The sequence below is a fragment of the Hemibagrus wyckioides genome, linkage group LG11, assembly GCF_019097595.1.
Source record: "Hemibagrus wyckioides isolate EC202008001 linkage group LG11, SWU_Hwy_1.0, whole genome shotgun sequence".
Lineage (NCBI taxonomy): Eukaryota > Metazoa > Chordata > Actinopteri > Siluriformes > Bagridae > Hemibagrus > Hemibagrus wyckioides.
The window spans coordinates 25824595-25845206 of record NC_080720.1 but is presented as its reverse complement, the minus strand read 5'-3'; the positions used below and the strand labels follow the sequence as shown (position 1 = coordinate 25845206).

The 20612-nt window shown below is 38.2% G+C and overlaps 1 protein-coding gene and 1 long non-coding RNA gene across 2 annotated transcripts in view; one reads left to right on the top strand and one right to left on the bottom strand.

The window, feature by feature from the left end:
- The window catches only part of LOC131362117 (uncharacterized), a 32097-nt gene extending 12674 nt beyond the window's left edge, over positions 1-19423 (top strand). Inside the window, exons 3-4 of the long non-coding RNA XR_009206129.1 lie at positions 16407-16474; positions 16578-19423. This is a non-coding gene — a long non-coding RNA (uncharacterized LOC131362117). The remainder of the gene's footprint in view (positions 1-16406; positions 16475-16577) is intronic.
- trim63a (tripartite motif containing 63a) lies at positions 3-1618 on the bottom strand. The gene has a single exon (XM_058403889.1). The coding sequence runs from the start codon at positions 1493-1495 to the stop codon at positions 452-454; it is 1044 nt and encodes a 347-aa protein (XP_058259872.1). The 5' UTR covers positions 1496-1618; the 3' UTR covers positions 3-451.
- Positions 19424-20612: the final 1189 nt, after the last annotated feature.

Here is a 20612-nt window from a genome sequence, read left to right as displayed (position 1 = left end):
AATATGTTTTTTGTAAACACTTTATTCCCATTGAATTATCCAATGAAAATAAACTTTTACAGTAGTTCATGAGTCAATCACATCATTTCAAGTATTCAACAATTTTGACAGACACACTAAAACTAAATTATAACAGCTGTATTCTACAGCTAAAAAAATCTAGTTTTCAATTAACAATCCTATTAAATCTAATATTCAGGACTAAGCCTGAATATTAACAGAAATAATTAAATATGAACATTCGTATAAATACAAAAGTATAAAAGTCAAGTGGAAAGTGGAAATGGTGCAATTTGTCATGTAAAAAAACTGCTTTTAAGATTGCACACACTCATCACAGTTTTCAAAAGCAGCTATTTCGTGTTCCTGTGCTAACCAAGGCTCTGTTATAATTTCCTCATCTATCCTTACTCCATAAAAAGTCTCTGTATCGAACAAAGTTCTTCATGGCTTACTCCTCTTCTTCCCCTTTTGCCTCTTCATATTCCTCTGCTTCATCTTCGTCATCATCTGCACCAAAGTCCATTTTTGCAAGGATGTCCTCTACTTCTTCAGTAAACAGGGTGAGGTGGTCCATCTTCTCAAAACCAGGCTCTGGCCTTTGTAACTGGGAGTTTTTAGCTGTGTCTTTGGCTTCTGCAATGAGCTTCTTGGCATTGATGAGGAAGTCAGCGATGTTGGTGTTGTCCAAACTCTGCGTGGCCTGGTCCATCAGCTTTCTGCTAGCCTCCAACCGTTCCTTGTACTGCTGAATTAGTGATCGCACCAGTACTACCTTCTCATCCTGCTCCTGTGTGATCTGCTCCAGCAGCTGGGCCTTACGATCTTCCAGGATTGCATAGAGTAAGTCAAACTTCTCTCCCAGTCTCTGCTTCTGCTGTTGACTGTTCTCCTCCACAGTCTTGCAGGTGTGCTCCAGCTGTACTAGCATAGCCTGCACGCAGCTGTTGCTAGCTGCAAGCAGCTCAGTAGCGTTTTGGAGCTCAGTCTTCTGAGTTTCATAAACGCTCTTCAGGGTGGATACTTTGCAGTCCTTGTGCTGGCCAAATACCTTGCACATGGAGCATGTAGGGACCTGGCAGGAAATACAATAGATGTTGATGCGCTCGTCTGCATGCTCCTCGCACATTGGTTCTTTTGTATCCTTGGCCTTCAAAGGAGGCTCCAGACCACCACCACCACTGTTCTCCAGCTGTTGCTTGTAGATGTCAATTATGTTCTCCACGAGGAGATTCCTCTGAAGCCCATAGACACCATGGCGGTCCAGCACCACCTCAAAACGACAGGTTGGGCAGCGGAAGATTCCTCCGGAGAAGTGGTAGGGGTTGCGAGAGTCGTAGAGGTCATTAGCACAGCCACGGCAGAGATTATGCTGGCAGGGCAGGATGACCACCGGCTTGGTGAACATTTCCAGGCAGATGGGGCAGCTCAGCTGCTTCTCCAGGCTCTCCATAGGACCTACGGCCCTCACCAGTTGGCCTGTCTGAATGTCCATGTCTATAAGTATCCTAGTCCTTTTTTTCGTTCACTGGTTCCTTGCTTTGGTGCAATGTAAAGCTCTCCTGAGTGCGTCTGTCCTTCTCAAGGTTTATTTTGATCTACTGGTCCGGTAGGCCACCCTCTTCACTTATATACCAGCCAGCCGGTTGTGTCATTTGATCCAGGGGTGGCTGTTTTAAGATTCCATCCTCTACTTGTTTGTGAAGCTTGATTCGGAGAAGACATGCGGCCTCTTGACATAACCCGCTTGGGTAGTCACATGCTAAACTTAGCAGCTCAACCCCCCCAACCCCACTCCATCTGTGGGACCACTGAAGCAGCACTGGCCAAACAAGCTCCATGTGACCAATGAGACATTCAGACAGAGCTGTACTGGTTGCTCAACAACACGTCAGGTGAAGCTGTACATAACTCAAGGTTTGTTTACAGCTTATTATGCACTGTTTCATTAAGCTCTTTTATTGCTTCACCATATCAGGTGATCACAATCTGTACCAAAACATATGTATTACAAAATGTAACACAATCCTATCCAAATCTGTGTCCACCAATGAGTTACAAATGTTCTCACACTTGGTTCTCCTTATCTAATATTTTTCTGGATGATTCTAGTAATACTCCTGGATATCCCTCTGTTGTGAAGACACTATTGCACAATACTACCACTACCTCACTGCCCCTGGAAACGGCTTGTGCAACTTTCCTCTGAACGGAAAGCATTCATTGTAAGGACTTTCAAAATAACAGGTGTTGTCCATGATGGTATCAAGCTAACAGGTTTGAACATGCTTCTGGATGTCACACCTTTTTGCAATATGGAAATACTTCATGGAGAGACAAACAGTCCAGGCCTGATTTTTTTTTTTTTGCACACAGTAAATGTACCATTATTATGTATTTTTATTTAATCTATTTTACATTGCTCTGTTGTTATTTCTAACATGAGGCATGTTTGTTTAAAAATACAACGTTAAAATATTTTCTTCATGATATACAGACTGTGTGGAGCTTCTGTTCTCCAAATTTCTTCATTTCCCCCAGTATTCCGAAAACATGTCAGTAGGTGGACTGATTAAATGCTAAATTGCTGTGGTTCTGAAAGATCTGAAAGAGAATGTATATGATGCGTTTGATGCCTTTCCATAGAATGATGTCCCATTCAGGATATATTCCAATCCAATGACCAGTGTTCCTGAGGTAGTGCTCTGGATCTCCAATATGATCGACCAACTTAATTGTATGTATGAATGAACATAACATATGTATGAATAGAGACACTTAAGGGTAATGGTGGTTTAATGGCAAGCATTGTTGCCTTGCCTTGTTTCGTGTATGATTCCCACTTCTGCCATGTGGGTGTGTGTGTGTGTGTGTGTGTGTGTGTGTGTGTAGTTTGCATTTTTTCTCTGTGCTTCAGGGGTTTCCTCCAGGCACTCTGGTTTCCTCCCTCAGTCCAAAGACAAGCATTGTGGGCAGATTGGTGTCTTTAAATAAGTGTGTAAATGTGTGTGTGTGTGTACTGTGATGTGTTGGCACCCCATCCTGGGTGTCCTCTACCTTGTGCCCTGAGTCCCTTGGGATAGACTATGGGATTGACCCTGTGTAGGATAAGTGGTACAGAAAAGTAATACATGGATGGCCATTTAAACTAAAATCAATAGACAATATTTTAAAAGTATTAAGAATAATTTAAAAGCAGCAGTTATCACTAGGTCTTCTTATTGTTCATTTCAGGGCTCCAAATACAATTGTGCATCTGTAATCAAAGGGCTTTCAACAAATTGCATCAGTAGATTATATTCAAAAGCAATTAGATATCAAGGGAAAAGATTTGTTATTGGCAAATGTTGTCTATTTTGCTTTATCGTTAAACATTTTAAGTGGAAATTCATATCTTTTTTTGAAGGCCATAGGTCACACTTTTGTTTTTGTTTTGTTAGGTAGTTCCAGATCCCAGATAGCTGTGATTGCAGAGCATATTTTAATTCAACTCAGTTTTTAATGCAGAATTTTACCCTGTATAGATCAGTAGTGATTACTTAGTTCTTAAGTATTGAGAGATTATGTTTACGCTTTTAAATGACTCATCCTTGTTCTATGATTTCCTTCATTAGAATTCATGTATTACGTAATTCTGATACAGCCAGCCAGCACACTCCCTCCTTCTTCATCCATGTAAATATAAACAAGCATGTGATCCAGCTGGTACCTGACACTTTGATTATGAAACACTTTCCAGTGTAACCATGTTGATGACAGTCACTGTCCAGAGTGACTTTTATTTTTTAACCAAAAAAATCCTTAGCTGTTTGGATTAAGCTCAGTACTAAACTTCAATGCTAAGATTTTGAATAAATCTAAGATTTGGCTTAATTAAGGCAGCAGGGTCATAAAGAGGTAAAGATGAAGCTGCTTCCAAGGACTCTGAGTTCACAGGGAGTCCAAAAGTTCCTAAGAATGAAATCTGCCAAGGTTTCTGACCTTTCATCTGGTGGCTAGATAGTGGTGTAAGAATATATGACACTAAACACCTGTGTGTCTCCTGGTATCACTGTTTTTTCACCGTGCACTGTGTTCTGGGGGCATGTTGTCTGGTCATGAGCTGAGACTAAATGTCAAAGCCTAGGTCAAATCACATCAGCACACTTACTAAGAAACCCTGAAAACATACAAATACTGGTGTTCTATTTAAGGTCACACATTTCAGGCCTGCGATGATACACAGGTATACAATCTTTTGCACCAGGGGTAAGTGAATCCTATTTTTCTGTTTTCTAATGTTGGGTTTGTTTTACTGTGTTTAAAAGGTGTTGCTTGGAAATTCAGTGAGATATTTTATTTGAATTAATTATAGACTCATAAAGCAGAATAAGTACATATAAGACCAACAAATTGATAAACTATTAATCTGAAACTATTAAAACCATTTTGACACTTGTTTTGCAACGGCAGTGATAAATCCTTTCTTAGAAATCTACAGCTGAACCATTAATGACTTCCCCTTAACACACCTTCTTATTAATTTCTTGTAGTATCTCAAGTTGTTTTCTTCTTTGTCTTTAACTCCTTGCCCATAGATAACTGTAAAAAGTGTAACTATGCAAAAAGAGCACCAGATGGCGTATTACAACTACTTTTCCAAGCTCTCTCATCATTTATTATGATTATCATCCAGAATACCATATTGCCTTCAAAGTGTAGGTTTAGTAAATCAATATATGGCTTTAAACCAAGGTACAAAAGTGCCTTATTTATTCAACCGAAAAATGACACAGAAATTAGAGACATCACATAGTGGTCCAAGAAATGGCCTTTACATACATATATATAGATAAGGAAAGGTACTGTATTGTCATTGTATACAATACAAAGAAATTTCCTTTGGCAACTCTCAGACAGCAACAAGAGCATTGAAACATAAAACTATGAAGGAATTGTAATCAAGAAGGATTAAGAATACATGACGAGTACACTGTAAAAAAATATACAGTATTGCACATATGTTAAATGCCTTGATTATTGGAATGTATACTGACATGTATATATTGGACATAGTATAAAATGGAAAGTTCAACAGAGTTTCAGCAGCATCATGAGAACAAACAGTAATCATTTAACTACCAAGGAGTTACAATGGATGTCTAGTGTATAGAATAAGAAAAGAATAAGAAAACAATGCGACAATGGACTGAACTGCAAATAAAGGGCTACAGATTCAAACAGAGGAAAAAGTAAAAAATCTTCTCAATTTTGTGTTAAATGACATCATTCAGATCTCAAACAATCTTGCAGTAATTTTGGTCTGTTCCAGAGAAAGAGTGTCTGGCTTTGTTTGCAACATTAAACTTATTTAAATAACCAGTGGCCTTTCATCAGGGTGACAATTTGATTTGTGTTCTTAACATACTCATGAATGCTCTTCCTGCCTGGTGGAAGTCAAGTTATTATCAGCAGAAAGATCTCAGCTCCCAAGTGCGCCTACAATACCAGTTTATTGTGCTTAAGTGAATGAGGCACAATGGTGTGACTGCATTAAGCAGAAACAGTACAAGGAGCTGGTTTTGTTTCTTGTGACAGACTTAGCATGCTGTGTAGACGAGATTCCTGTTGAGTTCGGTCTCAACATCGTCACTAAAACTTCCTGCCACATTATGGATTGTCCGGCAATGACCTCTGTAATGATGCGAATATGGAACTGTTTAAGCAGGAAATCTAAAATGTAGAAAAGAATTTATTATTGAACACTGAACTGGAAAGAAAACAGGCCTGAATAAATAAGGCTTTGATGAATGTGAAAATAAGATCATAGTGATAATAATTTTCCCAGAACTTTAAGCAATGTGAATAAATCTATATTATTATAAAAATATTTTCTTTTTCATTTTGTAGTGTTGGAATTGCAATGGACTTACTTGGTATTCTATATCATGAATCTACAGAAAATAGACAATCCATGATATGCAATCATTGCTTTAATTGCCTTAAATCATGCAGTTATACACTACACCAATCATGTGGTAGAAGATCAGTGCATAAAATTATTCATATTCAAGACCTTCAGTTCACATCATGGCATGGTTGTTGGTACCAGATTGGCTTGGTTTGAGTATTTCGGAATCTGCTGATCTCCTGGGATTTTCACACACAACAGTCTTGCTTATAATGATGCAGTATGCTGTAGTTCTGTGTGCTGAAATGCCTTGCAGATGAAAAAGGTCAGAGGAGAAAGGCCAGATTAGTTAAAGCTAACTGGCAGTCAGCAATCTGTATAGCTGTGGTGAGCAAAAAAGCTTCTCAGAATGGACAGCACTGAGGTGGATGGGCTCCAACAGCAAAATACCACATCAGGTACCACTCCTTTCAGCCAAGAACAGGAATCTGACACAAGCTTGTCTTTTTCTCTTCCTTACGCCATGTATCCATGTTTGGTGAATTGCTTATTGGAGAATTGTATGAATGAACAGGGATACAGGTGTTCCTATTATTGTGGCTGGTGGGTGTGTAATCCTCATTTAGACTATTTTAGTTCCAGGTTGTAATATGCTGAGATTTTGATAATTAAAAATGAAGCAGTTCATATATTTCAAAGGGTGAAAATATATACGTTGAAGCAGTGTGATCAAAGCACGTGCATCACATGCCTGAGGAAAACACCTGGAAAAACTGGAGATTTGTGACAGACCCTTTGGTTGTGTTTTTCTATGTCCCTCCTGTCAGTCTTCCAAGACACACTCCCTCGGGCACCCTGCTTTCACTCCATCCTATATTTAGTGCTCCGAAGAACAAATATGGTGCAATACATTGCTAAACATCCAATGTCACCAGATACGTTTACCAGATACTTCTGCAAAAGAATGTAATGCCTCAAGAAAAGAATAAATTTTGGAACTTTTCAAGTTTCACATTCACAGGAAGTGAATAAAGCTGGCAGCCAAATGAGTTCCATTTTAAACTGTTGTGATCATTGAATAAAGATCAGCTGGAAGACCTAACATATGTTAGAAGAAGATAAGAAGATAAATAATATACACTTATTGATCAAACTGATCAATTATTTAAAATATTTTTAAAAATCAATTTATTAAGAACCAGGCTGTTAGTATTACAAGCTTACTTCATAGAATTGTTACAAAATTAGCATAAGTGCATGTCTGCTCTGCAGTCCATACCAAGTTAAATGTCATTATAAGCTGTCTACAGCTACAGTGAAAGATATTTATTTGCAAATAAATATAGAAGATAGGTTTATGAGATTTATTTGTAGATCTGTGCATCAATTTAGTATACGCTTTTACACTTTTTCATTTACACTTTTATTATTGACATGAAAAGAAAATATCCAACACTGAGCTATTAGGATGACCTACATACTGTACAAAAATTTTTCTTTCATGACCTGCAGCTTTTCTTCATCAGTGAATTGACTTTTGCAGGAAAAAAGAAAAAAAGATTCATGTTTGTCTGTATTGCTGATTGAGCTGAAGTGTAGTTTGTGTCTGTATCCTGTATTACTGTAAAAGAGGTGAAAAATGTGACATGCTAAGGCATGTAGATGGTGACATCTCTGGCTTCACATCATGATTTCCATGGGTCGTTTGTAATGCTAAATGACAGCAGTATAATAGAGTATAAACATACATCACTGCTCTATTCAGTCAAATGAATTCTTTCAGTCCAATGAGAGGACCTCAGAATAGAAACTACTAACAAAATATACACAAGGAACTAAAAAAAAAAAGTTACCTGCATGACAACCACACCTGCTGTAAAATGGGCTTTACCAATTTCTGCTTAGTTAAGCCCGGCAGCAACATTTATAAAGAATCTATTGCTAACTAAAACAGCTAGCTGTTCTTGTAAGGGAGGTAACTGTGCTAGCTACTTCAAAATCAAAGCTAACAAAGCTTGTTGCAGCAACTCAACAAGCTAACAGAGATTCTAAAATAAATAGCTACCTCCTGATATCACAGGACATACAAACAGCCATGAAATTTAAACTAATAGCAGCCTTGCTTAGCTTAGTGCTAACTCACCAAGAATTCAATAAAATATGATGGCTACAAGAATAATTGGTATATCGCTATAACATTTTAGTTAAGATTTTGGTTTTAGGATGTTCTTTAGATGTAAGAGAATGGGTGATGTGAATGACAAATGCAGTTAAAGGCTTAGTAAAGTTAGCTAGCACATGGAAGATTAGCTAGCTATCTTAGTGAAAAATAAAAGACAGCTCTTCACAAAGCACATCAGCAAATCATTGAGATTAAGGTACTGAGGATTAGCTCATACTATATTATTAGCAACATACATGACGTGAACGAAGCCTGGTTCATTTTATTCAACATGTTTTAAATGTCAAGGTAGCCATGAAAATATATTGGCCGTGCTAAATTGTACTGCTTGACATGGAGGTCAGTTGAAACTACAAATTTTCTAAGATAAAAGTCATCGCAAAGCTTCCAGAGCTTGAAGTGGTTCCCCCACTGTTAAGTGGTGAGTAAATTACACCCCATGTCAAGCAGCACAGTCGGACCACTCGCCACCATCTCCATTTATCCTCTCCCTGAGAAACGATGAATATGTCAAAAAATTAATGAAAGAGTTTGTCCTTTTCACATAAGTTCAGCATAAGATACATCCAGCAGAAAAAAAAATGTATAGGGGGAGACTTTTAAAAATATCCATGGCCTCATATTATATACATCACTGTCAGGGTAAATCATCGTTCCTAAAGCCCCATGAGGCAAACTGAAGATGTACTTTCCACTCTCCTCTCATCTAACATCTGGCCATGAAATAAATCTGTCCCAGTGAAACCATGTTGTTTGAATTTATCTGTACCTAATGAAAGACACAATGGAATACCGAGACAAAACAATCAAGCTGTATTACTTTTGGATTAGTGTTTGTTTCACCTCTGTATATGGCACAATGACCCTAGATGACATTTCTTGAAGCTCTCAATTGCTCCTAACCCAAACTTAATCATGGATTTATCATTGTTGGATTTAAATCATTATTCTTTCACTTGCTGTTGATGTGCTTTTGATTCATTTATCTTGAACAACAACACAATATAAAATGCATTTGCATTCAAAACTGAAAAGAATTCCACTATTATGACAGGTAGCAAAATCAAACACATCTAATATGTGTGAGCTTTTCCTAAAAATAAAAAAATCCTGAAAATAGCTTTTTCAAGAGCTGCAAATCAGCATTATCTCTGCCAGGATGTATCATCTTTCTGAAGGCCCATGATTAACACTGAATATGTTATCCACTTTTCTGTCAGCACATCATCTAACAAAAAAAGAAGCTCTCCCAGTGGAGCCATGACATTATTATTTCACATTTTTTGACAACCGTACTATATAACAAGGAGTATGCGGCTTCAGAAGTGAATGATTAAAAGAGCTCTATCAGAATGTTATGGTTAACAGATGCAAATGATTGGTTTACAGAGGAACAACTTTGCAAGGAAAAAAAAAACAGCATAAAAGCATACATTTATTTTCATATTCTTTATAAATGTTGATCTGGATAGAGCTTATGTGTTTATTTATGTGATAGGTCTCCAGACTGAATGGATCACTAGGGACAATGAGGCAGGAATCTGGCAACTTGAGCCATTGCGTGACATAGTTGAATGTGTGAGAAAATGTGGGAGTTGTATAGTATTGTTCACTCCCATTGCTCTCAGCGTTTGATCTTTCACCTCCGCTTTTGAAACACCCAATGCCCCTTCAGATATGGCATTGGCCACAAAGGGCAGATGGGTCGCACCCATGGGTTTGAATAAGGACTGGCATCAGTACAAATGTTGTAAGCCTTTGTGAACAAAAAAAACAGGCATCCGGCACAAATATCCACTAGCCTAAAGTCAGCGGTTAGTGTTTTTTATTAAACAGTGAAATCCGTGTTTTATTTATATACAGAAAGTAGTTATTGGTGCCTCATATGTTCTTGTTCTTAACATCTGTACCTCTGGACATATACAAAATTGTGACAAATTAAAGAGAAAAAAAAACTATACTAAGGTGCCATGCCACAGCAAACTGGCAGAATAGCTTCCATACGCTTGGCATAGGTTCTAAAAGTTTCTACATCTACTGGATGAATGAACACCATATATCCAAATGATATATTCCCTCAATTGTTGCTTTGATGCTGGTGTTAGGGAACACTGAGCACTGTTGCTCCAAAATCTTCCATATGTGTTCAATTGGGTTGAGATCTTGTGATTGTGAAGGCCATAGCATGTGAAGTCATTTTCATACTCATCTAACTTTTCAGTGATCCCACGTGTCTGTAGATGGGGATGGGATTCATCCTGGGAGTGACCAGGCCCTTCAGGATAGAAATGTTTGGTAACACTTTACAAGAATAGTATATGACTAATCATGTACTAATTTGCAACTAGCATGTACTAATTAGCAACTAATGAAGAGCTAACTATAACAATGACATGAGTCTTGCAAGCTCATTAGGTGAGGGTAGTTCAAGTGGTTAAGGCTCTGGGGTGAAAGCCAGGGATCAAGCCCCAGCACAGCCAAGCTGCCATCATTGGGCCCTTGAGCAAGGCCCCCAAACTCCACCCCTTGCTGCATCATGCTTGAATCTGTGCTCTGACCCCAACCCTCCAAGGATGGGATATGTGAAGATTTTCCCCTCAAGGGGGAAATTAATAGAGTAACATTCACTCATTTAGCAGACTCTATTATCTATCTATAACATTTAAAACCAGATTTATTTAAAATTGTTTTCTTGTTTTTGTCTTCGAAAAAGGAGGATTGATTTAGTTTACCCCTATAGGTTAATTAAAACATAAACTTAAATGCACTAACACATACACTATATTGCCAAAAGTATTCTCTCACCCATCCAAATAATTAGAATCAGGTGTTCCAATCACTTCCATGGCCACAGGTGTATAAAATCAAGCACCTAGGCATGCAGACTGTTTTTATAAACATTTGTGAAAGAATGGGTCGCTCTCAGGAGCTCAGTGAATTCCAGCGTGGAACTGTGATAGGATGCCACCTGTGCAACAAATCCAGTCGTGAAATTTTCTCGCTCCTAAATATTCCACAGTCAACTGTCAGCTGTATTATAAGAACGTGGAAGTGTTTGGGAACGACAGCAACTCAGCCACGAAGTGGTAGGCCACGTAAACTGACGGAGCGGGGTCAGCGGATGCTGAGGCGCATAGTGTGAAGAGGTCACCAACTTTCTGCAGGGTCAATCGCTACAGACCTCCAAACTTCATGTGGCCTTCAGATTAGCTCAAGAACAGTGCGCAGAGAGCTTCATGGAATGGGTTTCCATGGCCGAGCAGCTGCATCCAAGCCATACATCACCAAGTGCAATGCAAAGCGTCGGATGCAGTGGTGTAAAGCACGCCGCCACTGGACTCTAGAGCAGTGGAGACGTGTTCTCTGGAGTGACGAATCGCGCTTCTCCATCTGGCAATCTGATGGACGAGTCTGGGTTTGGCGGTTGCCAGGAGAACGGTACTTGTCTGACTGCATTGTGCCAAGTGTAAAGTTTGGTGGAGGGGGGATTATGGTGTGGGGTTGTTTTTCAGGAGCTGGGCTTGGCCCTTTAGTTCCAGTGAAAGGAACTCTGAATGCTTCAGCATACCAAGACATTTTGGACAATTCCATGCTCCCAACTTTGTGGGAACAGTTTGGAGCTGGCCCCTTCCTCTTCCAACATGACTGTGCACCAGTGCACAAAGCAAGGTCCATAAAGACATGGATGACAGAGTCTGGTGTGGATGAACTTGACTGGCCTGCACACAACCTGACCTCAACCCCATAGAACACCTTTGGGATGAATTAGAGCGGAGACTGAGAGTCAGGCCTTCTTGTCCAGCCTTCCCAGAAGAGTTGAAGCTGTTATAGCTGCAAAGGGTGGACCGACGTCATATTGAACCCTATGGATTAGGAATGGGATGTCACTTAAGTTCATATGCGAGTCAAGGCAGGTGAGCGAATACTTTTGGCAATATAGTGTACATAAGGTGTTTGTTATTCACGCATAAAATCATAAGACTCGTGTTATAAAGTTAGCTCTTCAATAGTTGGTGATTAGTATACGCCTTAATTCATCATATGTAAGTAAATATTAATTCAGGTATTCATGCAGGGTTATTCATGTAGTGTTAATGTAGTGTTTCCAGTGCTTTTATGATTAACGTGAAATAAAGCAATGACCCTTTTCTCTAAAATCCAAATGGACTCAAGGCACAAAAGCTTAATGCTCTCTATAGCACAAAACAACCACCAGTTTTTAATTTGTCACCCATATGTAGATTTGAAGGAAAAAATGACTGAGGTTAAAAGACGGAATGTTAGCTATAATTCAGGGGTGTTTTTGATTATACTTGGTGACATATTATGTTATTATTCTTCTCCAACCATACAAAAAATCTTTTCAAAAGGGTTATATTTACAACACTTAAGGCTATATAGAACCCAACAACAGTGTTTCTATATTAGAGAGACTCAACCAAAGAGCAAAGGACTATCTGGTATTTTTCACATACTTTATATACTTACATATTTATGAACTGTGCTTATTTTATGATAGAACGCTTTCACAAGTATGATGGATAAACATGTATTCATTCCGGGTTAAAGCTATACTTCAACAAAGTGTGGTTGAAAGGCATTGTTTTGCACAAACAACACACACAGTTCCTTTTTTAAAAAATGGTACAACTGTGAAAACTGCCTTAAAATAAGAATCCAGGCAGCTCCAGTAACAAAGTCAAAAATGACACACAATTATGGTCAATACATGTAGATACTCAAACTTATGTTTAAAAAACATACTCTGTTGTCATTTTATTAGCATGTCAGTAACCTATCCTTGTGAAAATAAAACTGACTACTTAGAGTATGATAATCCAGACATGAAATATGCTTTATGTGTATTGTTTCTCTTTATATGTCATCTTTTTACTTACTTCATCTGCTTGCAATAGGCACAGTGGCTCCAATTCCCACCTCCTGCCTGTTTGTGCAGAGTTTGTACGATCTTCCTGTGCTACAGGGTTTTTTTCTGGGTCCTCATGTTTTCTTCCCCAGTCCAAGGACATGTATGCTGATTTGCATTTGTAAAATGTGTGTGAGTGTGTTCTGTGGTTAGCACCCCATCCAAGGCATCCCCTCCAGCCCTGTGAAGGATAAGCAGCGCAGAACATGAATGAAGAAACAAACAAACGATTTGAATAATCTATATTTCTCGTATATCGTCATTCTCTCATTCCCCATGTAAACACTGTCTACAGAAATGTATTAGATTTCATTCTGATTATTTGCTATATACTTGGTAATTGTCTTCCAAGCATGGGGCAGCATGATCCCTACCCCAATAGGCCTCTAAAAATAGTTGTCGCAGTTCCCATTTTTAATAATAACTCTAGGAAAAGTAAAAAAAGGCAACTGAAACCTAGCATAAACAATCAGCATGAAACAACACTCAGAACCATTGCTAGGAATGGAAAGAGTTGACAAAGCAATAGATTTATACAAAGTAGATCTGAACTGCATGGAGCATGGAGAACCTCTTTAGACAGGGGGAAGTAATGTCCTGGGCAGTCTTACAAGAAGGTTATCAAAAAAAATATTAGAACTTACAAGTATTTAAAGAACTAAATTGTACCAGTATACCAAGCCAGACATTCCAACAACTAAGTAGTGTACTTTCTAAGTAGTGATGATGTACAGTAAACAGATATTCTGGGTTTTTTAAGGTTATCTGAAAAGTGCTAATTTATTAAACTCTATTATGGGTTCCTTCATTTAAATCCTATCCTCAAAATGTCTTGAGAAAATGAGACTGGCTATCTTTCTTGGGTATCATAATGGGGTGGTCCTGGAATTTTAATCTGCACAATGTCCTTAAAGACCATGTCCCAAACATTGCTTTGAGTTCTGGAGGAAGATAAACTCTCATAGTGGCTCCAAACCTAGGGAGTGGGGCTCTCACACAGAGGGAAGGAGATCATATCCATCAGCATCTTATTCACTGATAGTAACGGAACAAACAGAAGAATAAAACCTGGCAGATTAAAAGGAGATTACCAAAATCTCTGCACTCTCCTCATCTAAAGACTTCTGGAGTAGCGTAAACAGAAGAAGGGACAAGCGGATTCTGGGTTACGGGTATTAGTCACTCAGCATGATAGACCTGTAAATAATAGTGCTGTTTGCCAGTGTTAGGCCTAACGTGGTTTCTCAGGGTTAGAGAGAGGGAGCTTGTAGTCTATCTGCTTGGCTCTTTCAATTTAGTCATTGTCATTCAAGATTTATTTGTTGGAAGGATTACGGAAACCTTGCAGGGGTTTTCAGGTCCAGTTGCAGCTCATAAAGTTGCAGCTGAAGTTCCAGTTGACATTTAAGTGCTGGTGCCACATAGTTATTTATGTTTTTTTTTTTCTTTTGCATGTTTGGGTCTATTGTTAAGCCAGCATGGTAGCTAAAAGTGACAACCACCATGGATGTTTTATGGTGTCACTTTAAAAGTGGCTCGGGGTCATCAGAGAATGAATGTGAGGTCTTTAACTTTGTTCTCTCAGGGGTTGGTCAGGGTAGTCCACAACCTGGGGTCATGAAAGAGCTCCGACAAATGGCCACAGATCTCAGATCAGTTCCTATATTCTGTTTACAGGATATTAGTATAAATACTCACAATGATAACTGATAACATTCAATTCATTTGAATTGTGTGTGTTTAGCATTTTTAATACTGAACATTGTTGCAAAACAGCTTTACAAGAATATAAAATTCAAAATAAAAATGATAAAAGTTTAAAATTGCAATGTATAATTATAGCTAATGATCAAGCCACCTTGGAAAGGAAAACAATTATTTCAAATCATTTCCTACAATATACAGTCAAGTGCAATTTGTGTAACCAGGATCTTTTGAGCAACTTACAAGTGTGAGCATCAATTCCTGAATTCATTATAGTTTGAATATAATTTCCTTCTTGCTGAAGCCATCACATGTTCAATGATGGAGACCCAAATGCTAAAGCCACTGCAGCAACAGCAGTTCAAAACAACCTCTCCTTCTTAGTCCCCTTCTTGCTCTCTTGAGTCACTTGACCTAAAATAAACATCTGATATTAGAACTTCCCATATACTGCAAAAAGTAAACAATTATATCTACCATAAATAGATTATATTAAGCATACCCAGATGTGTACTCAAACATGTTATATAATATTACCTTCTGTAAGCAAATTATTCTAGAATGATACCTCGTGATATTAACACACATTAGAAGTGATGCTCTATCAAATGTGTGCATACTTACAGTTTTATACATGGCATGAAAAAAGCTCTGGATAAAGCAGGTTAAAGCAGTTACTAAAGTTCAGTGAATGGAAAGTGACTAATAGATGTGACGAACGTTTTATTTTGGAAAAGAAATGGGGAAGTATATGGGTTTTATTAAAGCACAAAGTCTCTAACTTCTTTTTTTTACTGTATAAACTTTTCCTTTTACTGCGTGTTCAAGGTCATGTGCAGTCTACAAGAGATACGTTAAATTCCCTAGCAACCCATAACAAACACTTTCCCCTATCTCTGCAGTACCTGCATTTATCTGAAAAGAGCTCACTTACACTTACGCATCATAGCGCAATCGCAAGACATGAAGATCATTTTAAAAAAAGAAAGAAAGAAAGAAAGAAGAGCCGTAATGCATAATACACTACAGTAATAAATGTAAAATGCTTGATTTCAGAAATATTCTTTAGTTTTATTAGTTTGTGCTTTTTAGTGACTTACTAACCTTACGTAATATTACCTAGGCGTGTTAATGTGCATGTCAACTAGCTTGAGTAGCTGGAATTATGTCAGTCACCGTGTGTTTTCACAGCCTGGTGAATTCAAAATGGTACTTTTACAGCATGCATGCAGTTAGTACTGAATCCTGTACCCTAAGGATCTGTGAATTGTGAGTGTATGCATCGTTTTGTCATTTCACGGCTGGTAAATTTAAAACCAAAAGCAATTAAATCCCTCACCTCACCCCCTTCCAACATTTAACCTATACCTGTAAGGATATTATTACTCTAGCTTATGTGGATATAGCCATATGGGAAACACATCAGCAGGTGCTGGTATCACTTTAACTATCTGTAATATCAGAAAATCTTTCTGTTCCAAAAAAGCTTTTTTCCAGCAGGTTGTCCCAAAGCACCGTTTCTTTTCTTTTGACACCTATTTGTGAGCCAAATGAGTTCTGTGATTCAGATCAGCCAGTCACGCCTCACACTGTGCTCTGACAGGACAGCTGGAGAGTCAGAGATTCTGGAAATACCCATGAAATTACCCCAAGTGGTACCCTGCTCCTTGTGTTGCTTTACCCTGGTCATTTCTCTCTCTCAGACTAAGAACCGGAGGTCCCAGCAGCTTCCTAATTGAATCTGGAGCGTATCCAGCTCACTACAATGCAGGTCAAAACATGCATGCGACGGTTATTCCTTCGTTATTCCTGCTTCTTATCTCCACATCTATTTGCTTTATGTTTCTTCATGCTTGCCTGCTTTGCTTTTCCAGGACTCCTGTCTCCGATCTCGTGTCGGCAAGATATTGTTTTATGGAATGTCTGTGCCAAGGATGACCTCATCGGGATGATAAGATCTACCAGCTTGGTTGGATTGTGTTCATTGAGCCGCTCACAAAGAATTTTCATTAGCAAAGTCAAGAGATCAAAGGGCACGAGTGGAAGGCCACCAGACTTACTGCCTGAATGAGTGACTAAAAATATACGCAGTATTTCCTTGACCTGACTTGTGTTTAGTGACAGGGTATGGAAAACGATCTGTGGGGAAAAGCTCTCCAAAATTAATAGAAAAATACAGAACAATGAAAACATGCTCTGTCTAAGGAGAAATTCAACAACATTAATCTTTCTTTTAAAAACAATGCTCATGCTAGATTCATCATTCAAGTTAATATAGTCTTCATTAAAATAAAACACAGTTTGTGGGGAAATTCCTAGACAGCAAAGTGCTGTTTTGAGTACCAAGCAGATTTTCTGAGCCAAAGCTACAAATTTGGTTCTTAGCCAATACTCCACATTAGTTCAGAGCTGAAGTGCTTTTAATTGGGGTTTGTTTCATCCTGTGTGGGATTGCAGGTCAATGGCAGGTCAACAGCACTGCAATTAAACCTTTTACTTGGGCAAAATGTTGGAAATGGAAGAGAAAAAACTTAAGGATATACTGCTGCTATATGACCCCTCATAATTGTTCCTTAAAACTCTTTTCTCAGAAGCGTTTACGTGTGTTCTGTGAGCTTTGCTTTGAAGTGAGCTAGAGACGAAGGCAAAAATGTAATAGCGAGGAAAAGCTTTATTGTCTCTGATTGACTCGGCGGTCGCTTGTTTGCTGATTGCAATCTCAGCCACAATGCAGGCCAGGTTGTCTGGACGGCAGAGGAGCGAGACAGGCGTGTGTTTTCACTGTCCTCTCCCTTCCTGGGCTTTGAGGCTTGCTTGGCTCAGTGTACACACCACAGGAGGAGCAAACAAGGCTTCCTCTCCTGATTCCTGAGCATTAATTCGCATCCCAAATCCCTTGCTGCAGTTTTACTATCATGTCTGAATTTGCTTGTTTGGGCCTTTTGGAAGCTTTCCAAACCACAAAAACAGATTTGAAAGTGTCTGTACATAAGACGTCTTTCTAAAGGGAGATCATTTACACTGTTTCTGTCCAAACACCAGAAAAGAACATTGCTAAATGTGATATTTTTGTTTTGATGTTTGGTCATGTTGCTGGTTTATAGCACTGATGGTATGCAGGCTACACTGAAATACCCTGAGAGCCTGAGATTTATGCAGGACATTACTGTTTAGAGGACTGCCGAGACACTGGACACCATTTTCTCTCAAAAAGGAATGTTTTCCTTTGACTTTTTTATTTGTTTCACCTTGAACTCTGCTCTTGCAGCTAATTAGAGATTGAAATTAGGACATTTGTTTGAATGTCCAAAAAAAAAGCAACATGTTTAAGCACATAATGTCTTCCTATTGTTTTATTTTTTTATACCTCAGTGATTTGCCAGTGCTTACAGTTTTTATTTATCAATGAATTACACTTTGTAAATGTCCGACATGTGAATGATTCCCTGTGAATCAGGTATTACTACAGAAAAAAAGCAAAATGTTAGAAATTAGTGCATTTATAATGTAAATATCATTTTCTCTCAGACTTCTGCTTTTACATATTCCTTTTAATTACTTTCAGAATCAAGGATTCAAAAACACATCAAATCTCTGGTTATTTCCTGAATATGGCAAGATAATTCTTGCAACATATACTGACACAGTTTCTGTCCTCCAGCTAATTACATCTAAATCATGGATCTCAGTTCCATGGATAATGATCTTTGACAAACAAAACAGCAGTTAAACGTGTGGGATTTATTGCCAGGTGAGGGAATCACGCTGGGACTGAAACAAAGCCAGGTCAGTCAGTGTTAATTTTAAGTGCAGGCTGCGGTCACGTATGTTAGCACGCAATCAAGCGCTTAATGAATTGGAGGAAATAAGAGCAGTGACCTTCTATCCATTTATTCAGCCCTCAAGCATGATCTAGTCACCAGGCAGCAAGTTTCTACAATATAGGAATGCAATATTAAGTCAATTAGGAGTACAGTCAGTGAGAAATATAAAAATAGTGCCAATTGCCCAGTGACTAGTAATTTGTCATGAATTCAAGTTTAATCTATGTGCATGAAACCTGGTGTGCATACAACATCACTACATCTTTAATGCTCTCAAGAGTCTATATATATATATTAGAGTCTGTATATAATCCTCCTTAGGCTTAAAGCCAAGATACAATCAAAGATATAGATATGGAATATAGTGCTGTGTATCCTGTATGCACTTGGCCAGTAGTCCTACAGGATTAAACCATGTCTTTAGTCCAGATTTCTCCAAATCAAAAGGGATGTAAAGCATGTAGAAAAAATGGATCAAGGCATGCATGAACAAGTGTTATGTGTTACGGTTCTCATCACGTCTCATCACTATACAGCTCTAATTTCACTGAGCTCAATGATGGGCTGCTGATAAATAACATATAATGACAGATTGGGTTTAAAAATTGTTATTTTTTAAAAAGTGAAGTGTCAAAAATGCTCAGAGTCAGTTTTCTAGGTTTTAGCCACTGCACCAGGTTTGGCCTTGACATTGGAAAGTTCGATCCCCAGCAGTTCAAGGATACGGATAGAAGCTGAGATAACGAACATTGCAGAACTGGAACTGTCTATTTGCACTATTTGTGTCTGACTTACAATAAAATATTTACAAAATCCAGAAGACTGAAGAATGTTTCTGTAATCTTTTACAGATTTGATATTTGTGGTTTTCATTCATCAGGTTATTTTGTTCTGCTGTAGCTCAATTCTATTGTGTGATTTCAAGGAACGGTTGAACTAGTCCCAGACTTTGACGTGGTTTGAATTTGTCAGAAAGATTCATGGGCTCTAAACCAAATCAAACAGTAGTGTTGCTACCCAAAATAGTCATTTAACAAAGATGATTATACAAGTAGTGTTATATCTATTAAAATTAAGCTGAGAAGTAATTATCTCCATCAAAGAATTTATTTGGGTGTGTTTTTGAGTCATGCTCATCAAGCTTACCTGTACAAATATTTTGGATTTTGATCGAGTCAGATCATGCCTTGGCTTAAAAGAAAAGAAGAAAATAAACACACTGCCACGTGTTTTTTTAGAGTCTTAGCTAATGTTGATGCTCTGCAGCTGAACCTGAACGTGGCGCTCCTTGCCAAAAATCGAAATACATTCAAAAGCAGAAGCCTTGGGATCCAACAGGATCATAAACACATTTATTTTAACAAAGGTTAAATCATCAGTAAAGTAAAAGCTAATCATCAGTTAGCAGTAAAGTAAAGGCTAATCATCAGTAAAGTAAAAGCTCTAAAGTGCTGCAGGTTCATGTTTAGGTTACCTGGAATCCTAATGACAAATGGTATCTAACATATTGCAGTAACATACGGCAAGCTTGTTAGTTAAGTGCATTAATTCATGGGATGACAGGAAGTGAATGATTATATGATCCTGGAGAATGCTAAACAAAAGTCAGCACTGCGTCGATTAACATTTCAGCTATGAGAAGTGGTGTAGGCTCCTCATTCTGTCATTAGTTTCTCCTTATACTGTATATTTAGCTGTGCTGTGATTGCAGTAGATTTACCTAGACATAGTCTTTGCACTGCAATTTATTTTTGCTTGATTATATCAGTGTTTCCACAGACCTGTCTGAAAATCTAATCTACTAATTAATTGGTGTAATAAAAATTCTTTCGTGTAGAGGACCACATGGTACAGGTACAGCACTGAAAAATGCCACACTGAAGTACATCACTGTAGTTACAGCTCTGAAGGAAGTCACTAGAGGTGCATTATAGAAGTGTGTTTATTGTTACAGCGCTGAAGTATGTCACTATATTTACATCATAGAAGTGTGTCCTTATATTTATTGCAATGAAGTATCGCTATAGTTGCAGCATTGAAGTGTGTCTCTACAGTTACACCACTTAAGAGTGTCTCTATAGTTAC